Raw genomic sequence first — 16,815 nt, 5'->3', positions numbered from 1 at the left:
GAAAAGGGAAGATCTTTCTTCCCCGCTCTTCTCATTGAAATGGACCAATTTCTTCTTTTTAAGACTGTAAATCTTGAGGACAAATGAGTCCTCTCAAATACCTCAATCATATTTTGAGAAATGGACTGTCCTTTACAGACTCAGTTAGTAATGAGAAACATTGAACATCGTAATTCAAAGAGTAGAAACTCTTGATTTCCATCTGGGCATCATAGATTCCAACTGGTATTTTCAGTAATTGTATTTTTCTCCTCTTCACATCATGCCCAGAGTGGCTCTCTAACTTTTAGGTACATGCTTATGTTCTGGGGACACATTTTTTACTTCAGGATTGATTTTAAACATGGCTTTCCACTCAACATCTTTCAGGGGGAAAGAAATCTCTGAGAGGGAAATCTTAAATTGATTGCCTTTCATCAAAGAAGAGAAGTAAGTACCACTAAGAGGAGTTTCTGAAGTAAAACACATGATTGCTTAGAAAATTGCATTATGGAGAGAGAAATACTCTGGCATGTAGTAAGATTTGATAAATGGATTTTTCTGTCCCTCCAGTGGGTCCTTCAACTATGTTTTCTCTGAAGAACCCAGGTGAGGTTTCACACTATTCCTTTCCAGAAAGTGGGCATACAGAGAACCTACCTCAACAAAATAAAGGCCACACACGACAAACCCACAGCTAACATCATACTCAACCGTGAAAAGCTGAAAGCATTTGCTCTAAGATCAGGAACTAGACAAGGATGTCCACTCTCACCACTTTTATTCAACAGAGTTTTGGAAGTCCTAGCCATGGCAATCAGTGAAGAAAAGAAATAAAAAGAATACAAGTTGGAAAAGAAGTAAAACTGTCACTGTCTGCAGATGACATGATACTATACACAGAAAATCCCGAAGATGCTACCAAAAAACTATGAGAGCTCGTCAATGAATTCGGTAACGTTGCAGGATGCAAAATTAATACACAGAAGCCTTTTGCATTTCTGTACACGAACAACAAAAGATCAGAAAGAGAAATTAAGGAAACAATCCCATTTACCATCTCATCAGAAAGAATAAAATACCTAGGAGTGAACCTACCTAAGGAGGCAAAAGATCTGTATTCCGAAAACTCTGAGACGCTGATAAAAGAAATTGAAGACGACACAAACAGATGGAGAGACACACCTTGTTCTTGGGTCAGAAGAATCAGTGTTGTTAAAATGACTGTACTCCCCAAAGCTATCTACAGATTCGGTGCCATCCTTGGATGGTTTTGTGAGGGGACATGTTCGTGATGCCTCAGGCTGGTCACCTCCTCTCCAGCCAGATTAGGTGTCCTCGTGGTATGATGCATAACGCATTCCCTTTGTGGCATTTACCACAATTCCAATCTTTCTATAATTACATCCTAATTTTCTTCTCTTTAGCTACGTGTGCACTACCTCAGCGAGGCAGAATTGAGCTTCTTAAATCATTAACAATAAACCCATATTTAATTCCAGGGTGAAGGAGGCACTTCTATGCTTTCTCCTGGTCTCGTTTACTGTCTTTCTCACCGGAATCTCTTCTTTTGAATTTTCTGTCCATACCTAAGCTTTTAAGTGACAAATATTTTACCTGGATTTTTTTCCGTGAACATAGTTTAGGAAAAATTCCTCTGAGGCAAACGTTATCAAAGCAGCTGTCTTTCATTGAAAACATAGAAAGGTAAAGAGAACTTCTCTGACAGGTGCTTCCTGAGATAAAAGGTTTACATAATCGTGTTGAAAACGTAGACTAGTTCCATATTATGTGAGGATGGTGATGTAATTCTCTGAAATTAAGTAGATGGGAATTGTTTTTTTTTTTTTTTTTTTCTTTTTACTTTTTCCTTTTCACCCTTTAAACTTTTGTGAGTCATGAGTGAACTGGGAGAGGTGGGGCTGGGGAGGTTTACTTCGTGTCACCGTACGTACCCTGCTCTCTTTGTCACAAATCACCTCCGAATGTTTCCCTGAGAGAAACAAAACGGCAGCCTGAACGCCAGGGCTGCCTCCCCCACGAGCTCCCTCTCCGCCTCTGACAGCAGCTAATGGCTCCGCACCATTATTTTTCCTGTCAGATTTAATGGGGAGATATTCTTTTCCTAAAGCCATTAGTTAAGTAATATTGCTTACTGAATTGCTGAAACAGGGGTAACACCTCCTTCTTAGGGTGTAAATCTTAAGAAATGATGAGGCAGTTGCCTAAACACATCAATTATGTTCCAAAGCCTGAACTTTTTCCGCTACAATTTTCACTTAGAGTTAAGAAAGTTTGAAAGGAATGATCCTTTAAAGTAGGTTCTCTTGATTTAATTTTGGCACTAAATAATTCAAATAGTATTAGCCCTGTTTTTCTTTTTCTTTCTTTCTTTCCTTTTTTTTTTTTTTGTTCTTCATTTTTCCCTCTTCCCCACAATTTGCCCTCTCTTTATTTTAAGGCACTCTCTTATTGTCTGAGGATGATTAATGTTTCAACATACCCAAAGATTTTAAGCATACTTTCCCACTAAATATGTTTTTTTGGAGAAAATGGTAAGTGGAGTGTTCTCAAACTGATTGCCTTTCATCAGAGAAAGAGGAGAGACATTTAAACGATAGAGAAAAGTGGTTTCTGGGAAACAGAGATTGGAAAATGATTACTCGGAAGAGGCAAAATTTCACACAAAAAAAATGAGGCTAGAACAGAAATACTTCAGATTTGGTTAGAGATGGGAAAATATATTTTTCTCTTCCTTTGGTGAGTCTCTCAACCATTTCTCTGCCTACAAAACTGAACTCTTGCCGTGAGGGTGTGCGGGCCCATCTCCCTCTGTCAGATGTGTGTTCCAGTTGAAATGGCTTGCCCTGCCCAGTCTGGGGCTTTTCTTCATGACTTTCAACCTGAATTTTAGCACTGATGTCATTATTTGTCTCTGATTTTTCTTTCAAATGAATAAAGCAATCCCATACTTGTTGCGACAAAAAAAGCAACATCGTATGCAAGGAAAGCTTGACAATCCCCAGCCTCGCGGCCCCCCCGAGGCTGCCGGGGTTGGGCTGATGTGCTGTCACACACGTGATGGACAGACACTTTATTTGGTTGTTTACACAGATAGATCATACCATACCCAGTCGTCTACAACTCTTTCCTTCTTAATATATCTTGTGTATAACTCTAGGCATAGATTACAGACTGATAGATAGATCATTGTAATAATGGCACAACGTCCCATGGTACAGCTGTACAGTAATTTATTTATTCAGTGCTCCCTGTGTTGGTGGATACTCCTGTTGATTGCTGTTGGTTTTCCTGCCACAACTATTGCTGCAGTAAATATTCTTGCTCAGTTTCCCAAAGAGCAGTTGCCGGATCAATGCATGGTTTATAATTATAAATTCCATTTTATAGGATACTACTAAATTACTTTTCAAAAACAGGGTTACTCTCCCATAAATATCTTTTTAACAGTATTTTTGAAAAGAAACTCTGCTTCTGCAAAAAGCGCAGAGGCTGGGTGGAGACTAAAACCTTGTCTCCATCGCAGAAGCCCTTGAACCTCTTCACGGACAAAGGGTCACACGCTGGCCTCTCTCGGCCGTGTTCAGGCCACAGATACGTTGGTTAGCACGGCGCTGTTGTTTGAAAAGCAATTCGTTATCAGTGTTTAAAAGGGAATCACGGAACTCAGATTTCTGGTTTCTCTTGGAAGATGGATAGTTCTGCCAAACTGGACGCTTGGTCCTTGGTAGTCTCGGTGGGTGGGAGCTGAGGGGCAGCCTTGCGCTTGAGGCTGGACCTGTTCTGTCTCTCCATCCACAGCCCTCACCCCAGGCAGAAGCCATTGTTCCTGTTATTGGTTCGGCCCTGTAGCTTTTTAGTTTGTGATTCTTGGTTTCAACCAGGAAACCAGGGTCTATCCAGGATGGGGTGGGGGTCCACCGCGTGTACCACACGTCCAAGAAAGTCCCCGGACATCACCTCTGGCTGAAAACCACTGGCTTAAACAGACCCACAACACCCATTTTCTTCAGCAGATGTTGAGATCAACTTTTCCAAGAGTGTCCCTGAGCCACGTGCATTATTTCTCTCTATCTTGTAGCCTCTGTCTCGCTTTCTGAAGGAACATTGTTGAATTCTGTACACGACCAAGCCTTAAACTCGTGGAAATATTTCAAACCAGCCCTGAGTTGGGAGAAAATAGCTGAATGGAGAAAGCGATCAAAACACTTTCCTTTCATCCCAGGCACAGAAGTGTAGACACGGCCGTGATTACAGGTGGTTTCTTAAGTAAAAGCTTTACTTAATTACACACGTAAAAGGTATCGTTTCTAAATTACTGGATGAAGAGGCTTGGATACATCCCTGGAAGAGAGGGAGCCGTTGCCTTTGTTCCCTCGGGTTTTCTGCAGTGGTTTCTTTTTGAGATTCAGGACTTTGGGTGAACCCCCTCCTCCCCATCTGTTCTCACAAGAGTTCTCCTCAGAATATTCCTGCGCATCAGGGGCGGGGGGCTTGGGAAGGCTGGGGAGGGCGTCTCTCCAGGGCTCTCCTCTGACAGGAGCTAATGACTTTTCGACATCTTTTCTCATTAGAATTAATAGAGAAGTATTAATTCTTTCCCTAAAGCTGTTGGTTAAGTCACCGAGCTCCGGAATTGCTGAAACGGAGTCATTTCTCCTTCCTTCCAAGGTGTAAATCTCGAGGAAAGATGAGAAGCTGTTGTGAGTGTATCCATTAGGTCCCGGGGAAGGGACCCTCATAGACAATTTTTATTTAGCAACAGGAAACGTTTAAAATAATGATGGGCTGTGTTCAGTCTTGGCCTTGAACGTTTCAAGTGGCATTTCTTTGATCATCTCTTTTCCGGACGTAATTTCATCATCCTATTTTCACTCTGTTTTCTAAAGTCCCTCTCTTGTTGTCTGCACAGGATATGACTTTTACCTTAAAGCAAGATTTTAAACCACTTTGCACTGGACATAGTTTAGGTGAGGAGTTTCTGTGCGGGAAGAGTTCTTGTCCTGATTGCCTTTCATCAAAGGAATAGAAGAGATGAGAGCCACAGAGGAAAGTGGTTTCTGAAATAAGATTCATTTGTGATTACTTAGAGGCAAACTTTCCAAGGATTGCGTCCGGATAGTACAGAAATACCCGAGGCTGTACTTGATAAATATTTTTTCCTAGTTCTTTCTCTTGAGGCCTTCTCTGCCTGTGCAACTAAGGTCGGAGGGCTGCTCCCGACTGCCCACGGCCCACCCACTTCTGTTCCCTCTCTGATGGATGTGACCGTCCCCCAGCCTCTGCCTGAGAAGAATAAAGCTTCTTCCCTCCGTCATTTTCAGCCATATTGTTTTACTCTTTAGAGGCTTTATAAACAAAAATTGTAATAGGATTGCAGAAACAAATGAATTTACTTGCAGAAAATTTTAGTCCAATTGTTGCAGAAATCGGTCCGTCGAGAAACCAAGCACCACACTCAGAGGGCTGGAGAACTCAGGTTAATTAAGCTGGCGGCCCCAGACGAGCTAACGCTCCAAAGTTCTGGGCCCCGAACTCAGGGTGAGCTTTACTTTTATAGTGCATGTTTACAGAGCACGGAAGTTTCCAAACAGAAACTTACAAGAGCAGGTGCAGAACATTCCATTTTTTAGCAAAACATCTTAAAGTTACATTGGATTGCTAGGTCATCCTGTTTTTTTGTTTTGCTCAGCACAGCAAGCATATTTCACAAAAGCAGAACAAGCATGGAGTTATTTTTAGCTGAGTGCAAGTTTCTAATTTTCCTCTTCACAATGTCTAGTGTGCTATGGAGCCTTAAAAAATATTGGTTGAATAATTACTCGAGTGAATGATTCAGACTCAGTAGAGAGAAAACCAGCCCCAAACAGGTGGCATGTGGGAACAGTTTTATAGTATGCATGGTTTTACCCATTTCCACAGATACAGGTGGGGTCAGGGCCACATTGTACCATCTCATTGCACCCTCTGCTTTTTCCTTCCTAGCATTTGCTACATCTACGTGGTGATTTTTTTCTGATTGGACTTTTATTTTTAATTTTTTTCATATTCTTTTCCATCATGGTTTATTATGGGATATGGAATATAGTTCCCTGTGCTATACAGTAGGACCTGGTTGTTTATCCATCCTATATATAATAGTTTGCATCTGCTAACCCCAAACTCCCAGTCCATTCCTCCCCCAACCACAAGTCTGTTCTCTGTGTCTGTGAGTCTGTTTCTGTTTTGTAGACAAGTTCATTTGTCATATTTTAGATGCCACACATGAGTGATATCACATGGCGTTTGTCTCTGTCTGACTTACTTCACTTAGTATAACAACCTCTAGGTCCATCCATGTTGCTGTAAATGACACTATTTCATTCCTTTTCATGGCTGAGCAATATTCCATTGTAGTACATACCACATCTTCTTTATCCATTCCTCTGTCCATGGACATTCAAGTTGTTTCCATGTCTTGGTTATTGTGAACAGGGCTGCTGTGAACATAGGGGTGCATATGTCTTTATGAATCAGAGTTTTGTCTGGATCTATGCCCAGCAGTGGGCTTGCTGGATCACATGGTAGCTGTATTTTTAATCTTCTGAGGCACCTCCACACTGTTCTCCACAGTGGCTGTACCAGTGTACATTCCTAAGAACAGCGTAGGAGCGTTTGTTTTTTTTCACACCCTCTCCAGCATTTGTTATTTGTAGACGGTTTTTTTTGGTGTAACTATTTGCTGGCTGAATTCCTCGCCGTTAGACTGTCCCTTCCATGCGGGTGTCTGCCTTGGTCACTGGATACATTGCCTGTATTCAGCACGGTTTCTGGCACGGCGTGTGGACCGTGGTCTATACTCAGTAAATATTTAGGCTCAATCATATGGGCTCATAAATGGGCTCAAAAAATATGAGCTCAAAAAAATGGGCTCAACTAGTATTTGGAATATGAGCAAATAACTGCCCACATAGCGATTCCTTTTAGAGTTCTGCCTGGCATTCCTTAAGTAATTGCACATTTTAATTCCTAGCACATTTTGCATCCTTCAATGGCAGGGATGCTTATAAACAGGTTCATCTCAGGTAAATTAATAATATGGGAGATTACTCCTGGGGTCGAGTCAATGCTTATAGCTTACTTAACGAGGCCAACGTGGTAGACTCATTTTTACCCCTTCCTTATAATTCAGTGTCTTTGGACTCCAAATTCATGGAGGTTTGGGGTGTTTTGGGGCAATTGATGCAAAGGCATTGAATTACTTACATTTTCAGATAATGATATTTGAGCAATATGTCTCTTAGCATTTTAATAAGGCTTCGCAGTGAGACAGCCTGCAGGAGGCTCAACATTGAAGATGTGGCCAGTTAAGCTGCATGCTCATGGCGTCGTTCCTACACTCCATTTTCCTTCTAATGATTTTAGTTTCCCATCGAGTTTTCAAGATGGCTAAGTGTACATTTGCTGCAATACTAGGCAGTCTCTTCCTCTCTCCACGTGGTTTGGCAATTATTTCTGAGGGAAATTATTAAAAATGCAGGCTTTAATCAGGGGGCGGGGGGACAGAAAAGCACACAGAGCTGTAATGAGAGATGGGTTCTCTAATAAGATTTTGGTAATCGCACAAGAGTGGTCGAATCTGCAAACATTGCGATAGGACGGTGGAATCTGTAATTTCTGAAGATGTAGTATGCAGTGATTCATAGAGTGATGCTGAAATGTAAACAGGATCCCGTTCTGTGCTTTAACATTTGACCAGAGCCCTACTTACTTTTTGAAAAGGGCCATTCATCTAACAGCAAGGATGGTGTCCTTCTTCAAGAATCCCAATTCGTTTAACACACTTCAGTGACATTATTTGGGCATTTTTCACAATGATTAAAGATAACTCACTTTTCTCTGTAGACTGTAGGTCACAAGCAAATTAAATCAATGGATTTTTCTTCCCTTGCTTTCTCGGATGAGTCAGAAGTTATTGGTCAAAGGCGCACATGGCCTTTTCGTTAAGCTTAAAAACCCAAATGACCTGCTGAGAAGAGGTTTGGCCAATCTGATTATTTTCTCTGTACTAATTGGTTTTCCTTCTTCATTGACTGGAATGAATTGCCTGGTGGTTTTGTCACTGTGGGGATATAGCTTCATCCACGCAGAGTGAGGCGCTTGGGCTCGGTACCCTCTGGGGCTCTAGAAACGCTTTCCATCATTGTCACCTTTGGGTGACTTTTCATAGGTGAGAATGCAAATGGATCTCAAATCCATCCATTTTCTCCATTTCTACTTCCACTGCCCTAGCCAAGTCGTCTCCCCAGCCCCCTAGACTACCTTGGGAATCTTGTAACTGGGTGTCCCACCCTCCTGTCCTCTCTCCCAATTCAGTCTCCATATAGTAGCCACGTGCATCTTTAGAAGATGCAGACCTCTTGCTGGAAACACTGGTTTCTTCACAATGAATGAAGAATAACATCTAAGCGCCTTCCCAGGGCTTCCTGCGCCCTAGGAGATCTGAGCCCGTTGTGGCTCCCTCAGCTTCATTTTGTCCCCTGCTCCCCACTGTCCTTCCACCACGGCCTCCCACGGCTCCCTAGTCCTCCGAGCTCCATCCCTCCGCAGGGCCCCTGCCTCTGTTCCTTCTCTGTCTGGAATAGCCTTTGAGGGCTAGCTCTTTCTTATCCTGAAGGTTTCATTTCAGGTGTCACCTTTTCAGAGATGCCTTCCTCAACTAGCAAGCCAGTTGCCGCCACCCCCACCCCCCACCAATTACTCTCTGTCATCTGCCCCTCGAGTACTGTTACTCTCTGTAATACTCCCTGTTTGCCATCACTCTCAGTGTTACGCTCCCTCCCCTGTTTATTGCAGCTTTGTCGTAGCTGCCTGTGTATCGTTCCTTTCTGGGGTGCCCCCACCCTGTTTATTTCCCTTGTGACCCCATCACAGCCTCAGCGGTCTTACTTGTCTCTTGTTCTCTTCACCGTCAGAGCAGAGCCTCATGAGGACCCGGGCACCTTGGTCTTGTTCTCCGATTCCTCGGGGTTGAACGTGGTGCCTGGTTCCTTGAAGGAGCCCGGGACGTGTCTGTGGAACGGATGAATGCAATCCCAACAACCCTTGTGCGGCATCTTTGAGTGATCCCGGTAACGTGGTGCTCAAGTGAAGACTGCTTGTACTAAAGGAAAAAAATCGTTGCTTCCTTTCCCAAATTGTTACAACGTCCATGGATTTTTAAAGTTGATTTGCTCAAGATTAGTGTGCTCGAGCATCTAGTGACCTCCCCTAGGGTATGAGACGTAGGTCAGTGCTTTGGGGTTCAAGATGGAGGACAGAGCACGTTCACTTCCTTCACTTTCCTCTAAAAACCCAGGAGTTAGTGAAGGAATGTGCTTAGAAGGCCCAGGCCCACGGGGACCAGATGAGCGGAGACAACATGGTGGCATCGTTGTGGGGGCTGGAAGGCAGTGGCCAAGTGGCCACCGGTGAGGCAGACCCCAGTGAACTTAATCCTGGTTTAACAGCGGTCAAGCCCTAGGCATTCAGAAGTTCATGGTACCAGGTGGGGCTGAAAACAGGAGCATTGTTTGAAAGCATTCAGAACCCCCAGATCTCCACCCACCCCTGCTTCTCAGACCCCTGTCACATCCCTCATTCTTGCCCCCATGCAATACTTGGGGCTTAGTCTCTGGAGACTCTACAAAATGCTGGGGAGACAGGGCACTGTATTGAAAACAGAGGGTTTAACCAAAGGTTAGCACCGCACATTGAGGCCCTTGCTCTCAATCCCAATCCTGACTGCAGGATGCTGGCACCTGCCTGACACTTTCCAAGCAGGTTTCAGAGAACTCCTCGTGCAGAAGCTGACCGGCCCATGTGGAAGACCGAAAGGGGATTCCTTCAGGGTTTCCTACGTCACAGGGTGACCAGATAGCCCTGCAAGGAGGTCCACGATTGACACTTTACATTTGTCAAAAGTTTCTAACCAGCTTTTCAGTGCCTATTTCTCAAACATGAGCAAGTAGTTAAGATGGCTGGATGTCCCAGGGAAGCCTTTAATAGGAAAGAGAGAGATAAAAGCAAACTGTTTAGAAACAAAGGAACTTGGAAGAAAGAGAGACAGTGTAGGGAGAGGCAGACTTTAACGATGATAAGAGATCATTATCAATCTCGCCCAAGACAGAAGAGATGTTGGAGCCATGAAAGAGTAGCAGGATGCTCTAAAGAAGGGATAATAAAAATTAATAATGAGTGGGCTCTTGGAAATTAAAAACATGATAGCAGACACAGACACACGCAAGTTGGAATAAAAAGTTGAAGGAATTCCCCCAAAAGAAAAAGACAAAGAAATAGAAAATAGGAGAGAAAAGATAAGAAAAATAGAGGATTAGGTCAAGGGGTCCAATAACCTGCTAAGAGCAGTTCTAGCAAAAGAGAAAAAAAAAACATAAGGAAAAAATATATCAAAGAAATAACATGAGAGGACTGGGGCAGGGAGGGTGGGGGGGACTCGAGGTGGGGCGTCAAGGAAGGGAGGGAATACGGGGATATGTGTATAAAAACAGTTGATTGAACCTGGTGTACCCCCCCAAAAAAAAAAAAAAAAAAAAAAAAGAAATAACATGTTTTTCTAAAACAGAAAGACATGGTTCAGATTGAAAGGGCCCACTGAGTGTCCAGACAATGGATGGAAATAGGCCCAGGACCATGCTGACACTGGCATGAAAAGGAGCTCAGGAGTTGCCAGAGAGAGAAAAACAAAGTTTCTTCCAAAGGATTGGGAACCATAAAGCACGTTGGCTCCAGACTCCTCAACAACTAGAGCTCAGTGGAGCCACGTCTTCAATTCTGAAGGAGGATGAATTTTAATTCAGACAGCTATATCCAGACAAGCAGCCAATTAAAGTCTAAGCAATTTTATTTCACCCTTTCTCATGAAGCTGCCGGAAGCTTTGCATTAGGAAAGAATGCAAAGAGAGTAAACCCAGGAAAAAGAAGTGTGGGGGTCTAGGAACTAAGGAGGTGAAGAAAATTGCCAGGATGGGGATGTAGGGAGACCCACAGCTCGGCTCCCCTGTCGGGCCAAGGGAGCAGCAGTCCACTGGGAGCAGGTCAGGAAGTTTTGAGAGAGATATTTCCAAGGAGATGAAATGAAACCTAATAAATGAAATACAAGACAATTGGGAAGGAGGCGGGAGGATGATCTGAGGAATCAGTCCATAGAAAAAAGTAAGCCAAAAGAAAAAGACAAAATAATGATTAACTCCAGGGAAAACAGTTGACAAGAAAGGCAATGTAATTGTAGTACACTACTTGGCTCAGTGGTAAAAAGCATGTTCCTGAACATCATGCTGTAAACATTGGATATCCTAAACAAAATTATGACATCATTGTCATATAACTATAGAGAGGAGAGGGGGAGGGATGTGTGTCCACATGGGAGGCATAAGGGTTGTGGATGAGGAAGATCGTCCTAAACCCTCCAAGTGGGAAAAGATGAGTGGGTGGGCAGGTGTGGCTGTTTCTCTTAATAAGTAGAAATACTTGACTTTAAAAAACTCTGTGCATGTGTAACGTAGATCGAAAAGTGGGTCGAATGCTTTTCTCTGGTGACACAGCTCTTCTAGAATGTTTTTCTGAGCTCCTCTCACGATGGGATCTACTTGTTGAAATTCTGTGGTCCTTCTGAACTGTATCCCAGGCCAATATGACAAAATGGAGGCGTGAGTGAGGATGAGGATGGGGGAAGGGCAGCTGTTCCCTCGAAAGGGAGATGCTGTTTCGGGGATGTTGTCAAGGCCACAACTTTGTCGCCTCTCTCCCCACACACATCACAAAAACCATCATGAAACAACAGCAATACAGAAACCAGCCTCCCTGCTGCTGTTAGCGCTGTGATGGAGATAGACATCCTACAGGATAGGAAAATTTCTACTCTCGACCCTCGGTTGAATGGCCAGAGAATTCAAGCCAATCCAAAATTAACCAGCGTGGCCAGGAAGATGACTTTGATGAGAAAAAGATCCACATGAAATAGTTTTTAAAATATCTGTGATCAAGGGATTTTTCTGCCTTGGGAATTGGTTTTTCCATTTCTTTCCTTAGCAGAAGTGGAGACGTTTTATTTGGCCGTGTAAACTGTTTCACGGTAAATTGAGTTCTCTGACACACCGTGTGAGATGAGGTTAATGGTCGAGAGGACACAGATCAACTGCTAGGAAATGACTGTTTGCTGAGTTTATAACTTCAGGTGTATATCCATGTGCCTTCCCCCTTTTTAGGTCTAAATCTGTCAAAGGAGCCACGTTGTGTTGCCTCAGGATTGTCTCTTTGTGTTGGGAATGGAGAGAAAGAGGGGGAGGAAGAGGAGGAGGAGGATGAGGGCTGCGGACACAGCTCGGGAAGCTCCTGTCCTCACCCAAGTTCAAGGACTGTCAAGGAAACAGACAGATCAATCGCAAAGGTGGGAAATGTGGTTCTGAGCTGTCTCTACCTATCTCTTGTCTAGATTTTATGCCTCTTTTTTTTCTTGTTAGTGTCCAGGGTGGCAAAAGTCACTCAGGCCACCTAGAGGTTTCCTGGCACAGAAAGCCCTTGAGGCAAAAAGATGCCTCCAAACATTGTGCTGAATGAGCGGGTGACTTGGGCTGTGAACCATTGGGATGATCTCACAGTTGATTAAAAAACCCCAAGTCCCTTATTACTTCATACCTGAATAGAGATGCCTATCATCGTGCAGATGTCACTGCAATGTGGCATCAATGCCAGGCAGACTGGGGGGCCTTGGGTTGAGAAACATGAAAATGCTAGTCCAGAGCACATCTTGAAAACCGCTAATCCGGAAAAACTTAAATGCACGGTGCTATAAAGCAGCACGCCCCCTGCAGCAGCAGTGCTGACTTAAAATCGGATGCTCAGAACTGGTTGGATAATGGAGTGGCTGGGTTTTCATAAGGCCAGATACAAATACAGAGCAGTCTCTGTAGCTTGTTTTGTGTCAACAGGGAATTTTACTGGAGTTAATGCATCAATTAGTTATTAATGGAAACGGATGAGGACATCGTATCGAAGCTCACGCTCCGTAAAGAATCATTAAAACCCCCACACCTCGTTCTCATTGAGGACCACGTTTCTGACCACAAGTTTTTTGGTACCATTTAACCTTTTCTCCCCCCATCTGTTTTCCTTTGCACTTTGCTGCAGGAGATTTCTCCATCTGCCCGTGAGCGTGGGGATGGTGGTCCTCTGAACACAGCTGTGGGGTCAGGAGTGTCTCTGCCATCTGACTCCTTGGTGGCAGTGGCTACTGACACAATTCCAGCCCGGGGCAACGGTCTCGACATGGGATTGCTTGAGACTCACCAGCCACTCCCCCAGGAGCGAGTTTCAACAGACCCCACACTGCGCATTTTCTCAGATGCTCAAGAGCCTTCTTCCTTTGAGTCCAAAGGAACTTCTCTCCACCATGACCTTGCTACCTCTGCAGCTGCCTTCTGTCCTTCTCTGGGGGCGAAAGCAGATCACACAACCCTGGGAATTCACAGCGTGGAACCACAACACCACAGTCAGGGTGCAGAGGAGACTCTGACACAAAGCTCCCCAGACAGAAAAACGATAGCAGAGGACGTGTCCCCAACACTCTTCCCAGGGAAACCTTCATCTGCGCAGAGACTTTCAGGTTCAGTTCCACTGGGGTCCACTGGAAAAACTCATCTCGAAATATCAGGTTCAGGACGAGGTTCGGCTGGTTCACACCAAGAGGAAGAGAAACACAAGACATCTTTCCCTTCTGGGGGGCAATATGGGTGTGGGGAAGGGCTGGTCCCCTGCCCTCCTGTAGGAAACGGAAGTGGACAATGTCAAGGACCTGGACTCGTTGCTCTAAAAGAGGGTGTGGCTCCTTCTAGCCCAGAGCAGCCCACGGAGATCCTGGCGGCCCCTTCGAAAACCTTCAGGAAGAAGAGTTTGGAGGGAATGAGAAAGCAGACTCGTGTGGAGTTCAGCGACACCAGCAGCGATGATGAAGATCGGTTGGTGATAGAAATCTGAAGCTTCCAGAGAAAGATGCGTCTGCGGTCAAAGACAGTTGATGCTTCACGGTAAATGCCATCAAGTGGGCAGGAGAACTAAACTCTGTTCATGAAGCCTCTACAGAGGGGAAAGCCATTTGGGGGTCTTTCTAAGATCTCCCCAACCTACTCTGAAACCCAAACTCAGCCTCACCCCTCCCCAGGTGCCCTGCTCGCAAGGCGCCGGGCTGGGCAAAGGTGGCAGTGAGGCAAGGTCTAAGAAGGCTCGACCTACACAAGGACTGTGGCTTGACTCCCAGCTGTATCCTCTGCGTTGTTCCCTCACTGCCTCATCCGGGAAAATGGTACTGACCCAGGGAGCCACAGTCCACTTGTTTCCGAACAAGTGAACCCCCCAGAGTCAAGGTGACAGGTTTCCTCTAGTAGTGAGCTGGGGGGTTGACTTCAAAGGGGGTATGCATACTTGGGAAAATTGGGGTAGTTTCCAAAGGAGATGGGGTGTGAACTGGGCATCGAGTTACTTCTGTTCATTCTGGAGACAAAATCCAGATTCACTCCAAAACTGAAGTTTGGTCCCAATAATCAGTGGAAGTTGTAAATATACTTCGAAATGCCCATGACCTGGTGAAATACTGAGTGTCTTTCAATGTTGCACAAATGGTCAATGCTTATGTGTGACTCAATGACACAAGCATGTACAGCTCTTGTGCCTGGTGCCTTTTCGGTGGAGGTCTCTGAAACCCTTGGTTTTTCCAGCTCTTGCAAAAGGAACATTGTGTTAAAAGTTAATAGAACCTTCTCTGTAATGAGTCATTTGTGAGGGGGAAAAATTCACTTATTTTCCTCTGATTCTTTCTGTCGTATTGTGCTCTGAGCAGTTTCAATTAGAGGGTTACATCTGAGTAATCTCTACAGCTTAAACTGATGTCTGCTCATCGTGATGGGAGCCTTGTAGATTTCCTCCAGAAGCTTCAAGGATACAAAACTAATTGGAGTTTTGACGCTGTTTTACATCTCAGTAATTTTATTTTGGGGGCTTGGTGTTACTTTGCTGTCAAACTAAATCAGCCTCTGTATTGTGCAAGTCAGAACGGCACAGAGAAAATTCGCCAGTATTCCAAGCCCATGCACCCCTGTTCAGAAGAAAATAGGTGATCTGCGTCAGACAACACCGTGAGCAAAGCCTCCGATTTACCGCACTCTCCTCCTCCTCCTCCTTAAATGGGAGAGGAAAAACTTCAAGAGATTTACACTGCTGCATTTCAATAAAATTTTATACTTACTTTTGGTATGATTTTGTACAATTTGAAATTTATAGCCGGGCTCTTTTGGCTTCACTTTGATGTAAGGATGCTCGTATGACATCTTGTAGTTCAAAGGGGAGGAAGCAACGCAAAACATCTCACACGTACGAGGATGCTTTAATACGTCCTTGCCTGTGACGAAGGATGGTCAGATGACAAGCATTTTCAAGTGAATTTTCCGATTTTAGGGTTACTCATAGAGAAACTTCCAGGAGGGATCAGCTTCCCTGGGTGACTTAGCATATGTCTGTGGTCATTTCAGATGCATTCATAGGTGGCTGAGTGATTTCAAGCCCAGCCAAGAAAACACAAGAGGGAGGTAAAAGGATGTTAGGTATTCACTTCACGTGATTTCTAAACCAAACAAAAGTGATGTAATGATCCACCCTTTGGGTTGTCTGTGCCACGGTAATGAGAGAGGAGGCCCAGGGAAGTGATCTGAATCCTGGATGGAGAGAGAGTGAAGGCCTGACCTTGTCCTGAGCTGGTGGGGGAATCTTGGTGAAGATGCGCCCTCTCTACACCTGTTTCTCCAACTTGGAAGGAGAGAGTAAGACTCAAGGCCCCAATCCTTTTGAGGGTGGCTCGGAGGTGGTCCCCATGGGGAAGGGTCCTGTGCTCAAGAAGTTCAGGAGGGGGCTGTGGGGTTCTAAAGCCAATTATTGGTTTGAAGAATGTGGGGAAGCTCCTTCTAATTGTTCCCCCAGAGTTCCAGATTTGGGGGCACAACCACCCATTTCTAAATGGTGGCTCTTAATGTGAAAATTAGAAGCAAAACCAGAACACTACTGTGTGAGTGGCAGATGATGTGTCTTTGGGCTGAATTGGTTACCTTTGTCCTGGGAGTCACTGGTTGGGGGAGAAAACTATCATCTAGACCCTTCTCTCCTGGATGGCTGCTGAGCTGTTGGCTGGACCACTGGACCGAGGTCAATAAGTCACAGCTCCCAGTAGCACTGACCTCAGGATAGTCAGGTCAGGTGAAAGCTTGGTCCTTGTACAAGCCACGGATGCTGGCTGCCACATCCCAACCTCCATCGAACATAGTGGGACATCGATTCCATCTCTAACTCCCGTGTCTCGTACAAAGATAAGCAGGTTACCAAACTGTCCTGTCTCAGCCGGTCATTTAGCTAGTTGATAGCAATGTTTTACAAGTGTACCTTACTTTATATCAACATGAATTTGTGAAAAGCTGTATTTCAGCGGATTTAAAAAAAATTTTTTTAATGTATTTTGAATGACCCTGGGGGACTTGGCTATTGAAAATCATCTCAAGGTAAATATTTTTTTAATGAAAAATTCTTTTATAAAGCAAGAAGCAATCTCTGATTTTATAAATCTGAATTTTCCTAGAGGTTTTCTTAAAGTGGACTGCAGCTGTAGGGATACATTTTAAAGATAATATAAGTGACCTGTAACCCAGTTTGGGTTATCAAAAATAACACTTCATTAATATCGTTTTACCATTGCTGCAGTGACTCTACAAGTGCGTGCTGTGTAATGGTTAAGGGAAA

At 44.2% G+C, this 16,815-nt stretch overlaps 1 protein-coding gene across 1 annotated transcript in view; it reads left to right on the top strand.

The window, feature by feature from the left end:
• ZNF831 (zinc finger protein 831) overlaps nt 1-14,013 on the top strand; it is an 80,091-nt gene extending 66,078 nt beyond the window's left edge. The window contains exons 4-5 of the mRNA XM_057703963.1: nt 12,246-12,427; nt 13,168-14,013. Coding sequence (XP_057559946.1) covers nt 12,246-12,427; nt 13,168-14,013 — 1,028 coding nt within the window. The remainder of the gene's footprint in view (nt 1-12,245; nt 12,428-13,167) is intronic.
• Nucleotides 14,014-16,815: the final 2,802 nt, after the last annotated feature.

Source organism: Hippopotamus amphibius, chromosome 12 (assembly GCF_030028045.1).
Source record: "Hippopotamus amphibius kiboko isolate mHipAmp2 chromosome 12, mHipAmp2.hap2, whole genome shotgun sequence".
In the NCBI taxonomy this organism is placed as follows: domain Eukaryota; kingdom Metazoa; phylum Chordata; class Mammalia; order Artiodactyla; family Hippopotamidae; genus Hippopotamus; species Hippopotamus amphibius.
This window is presented reverse-complemented; position numbering and strand designations above follow the sequence as displayed.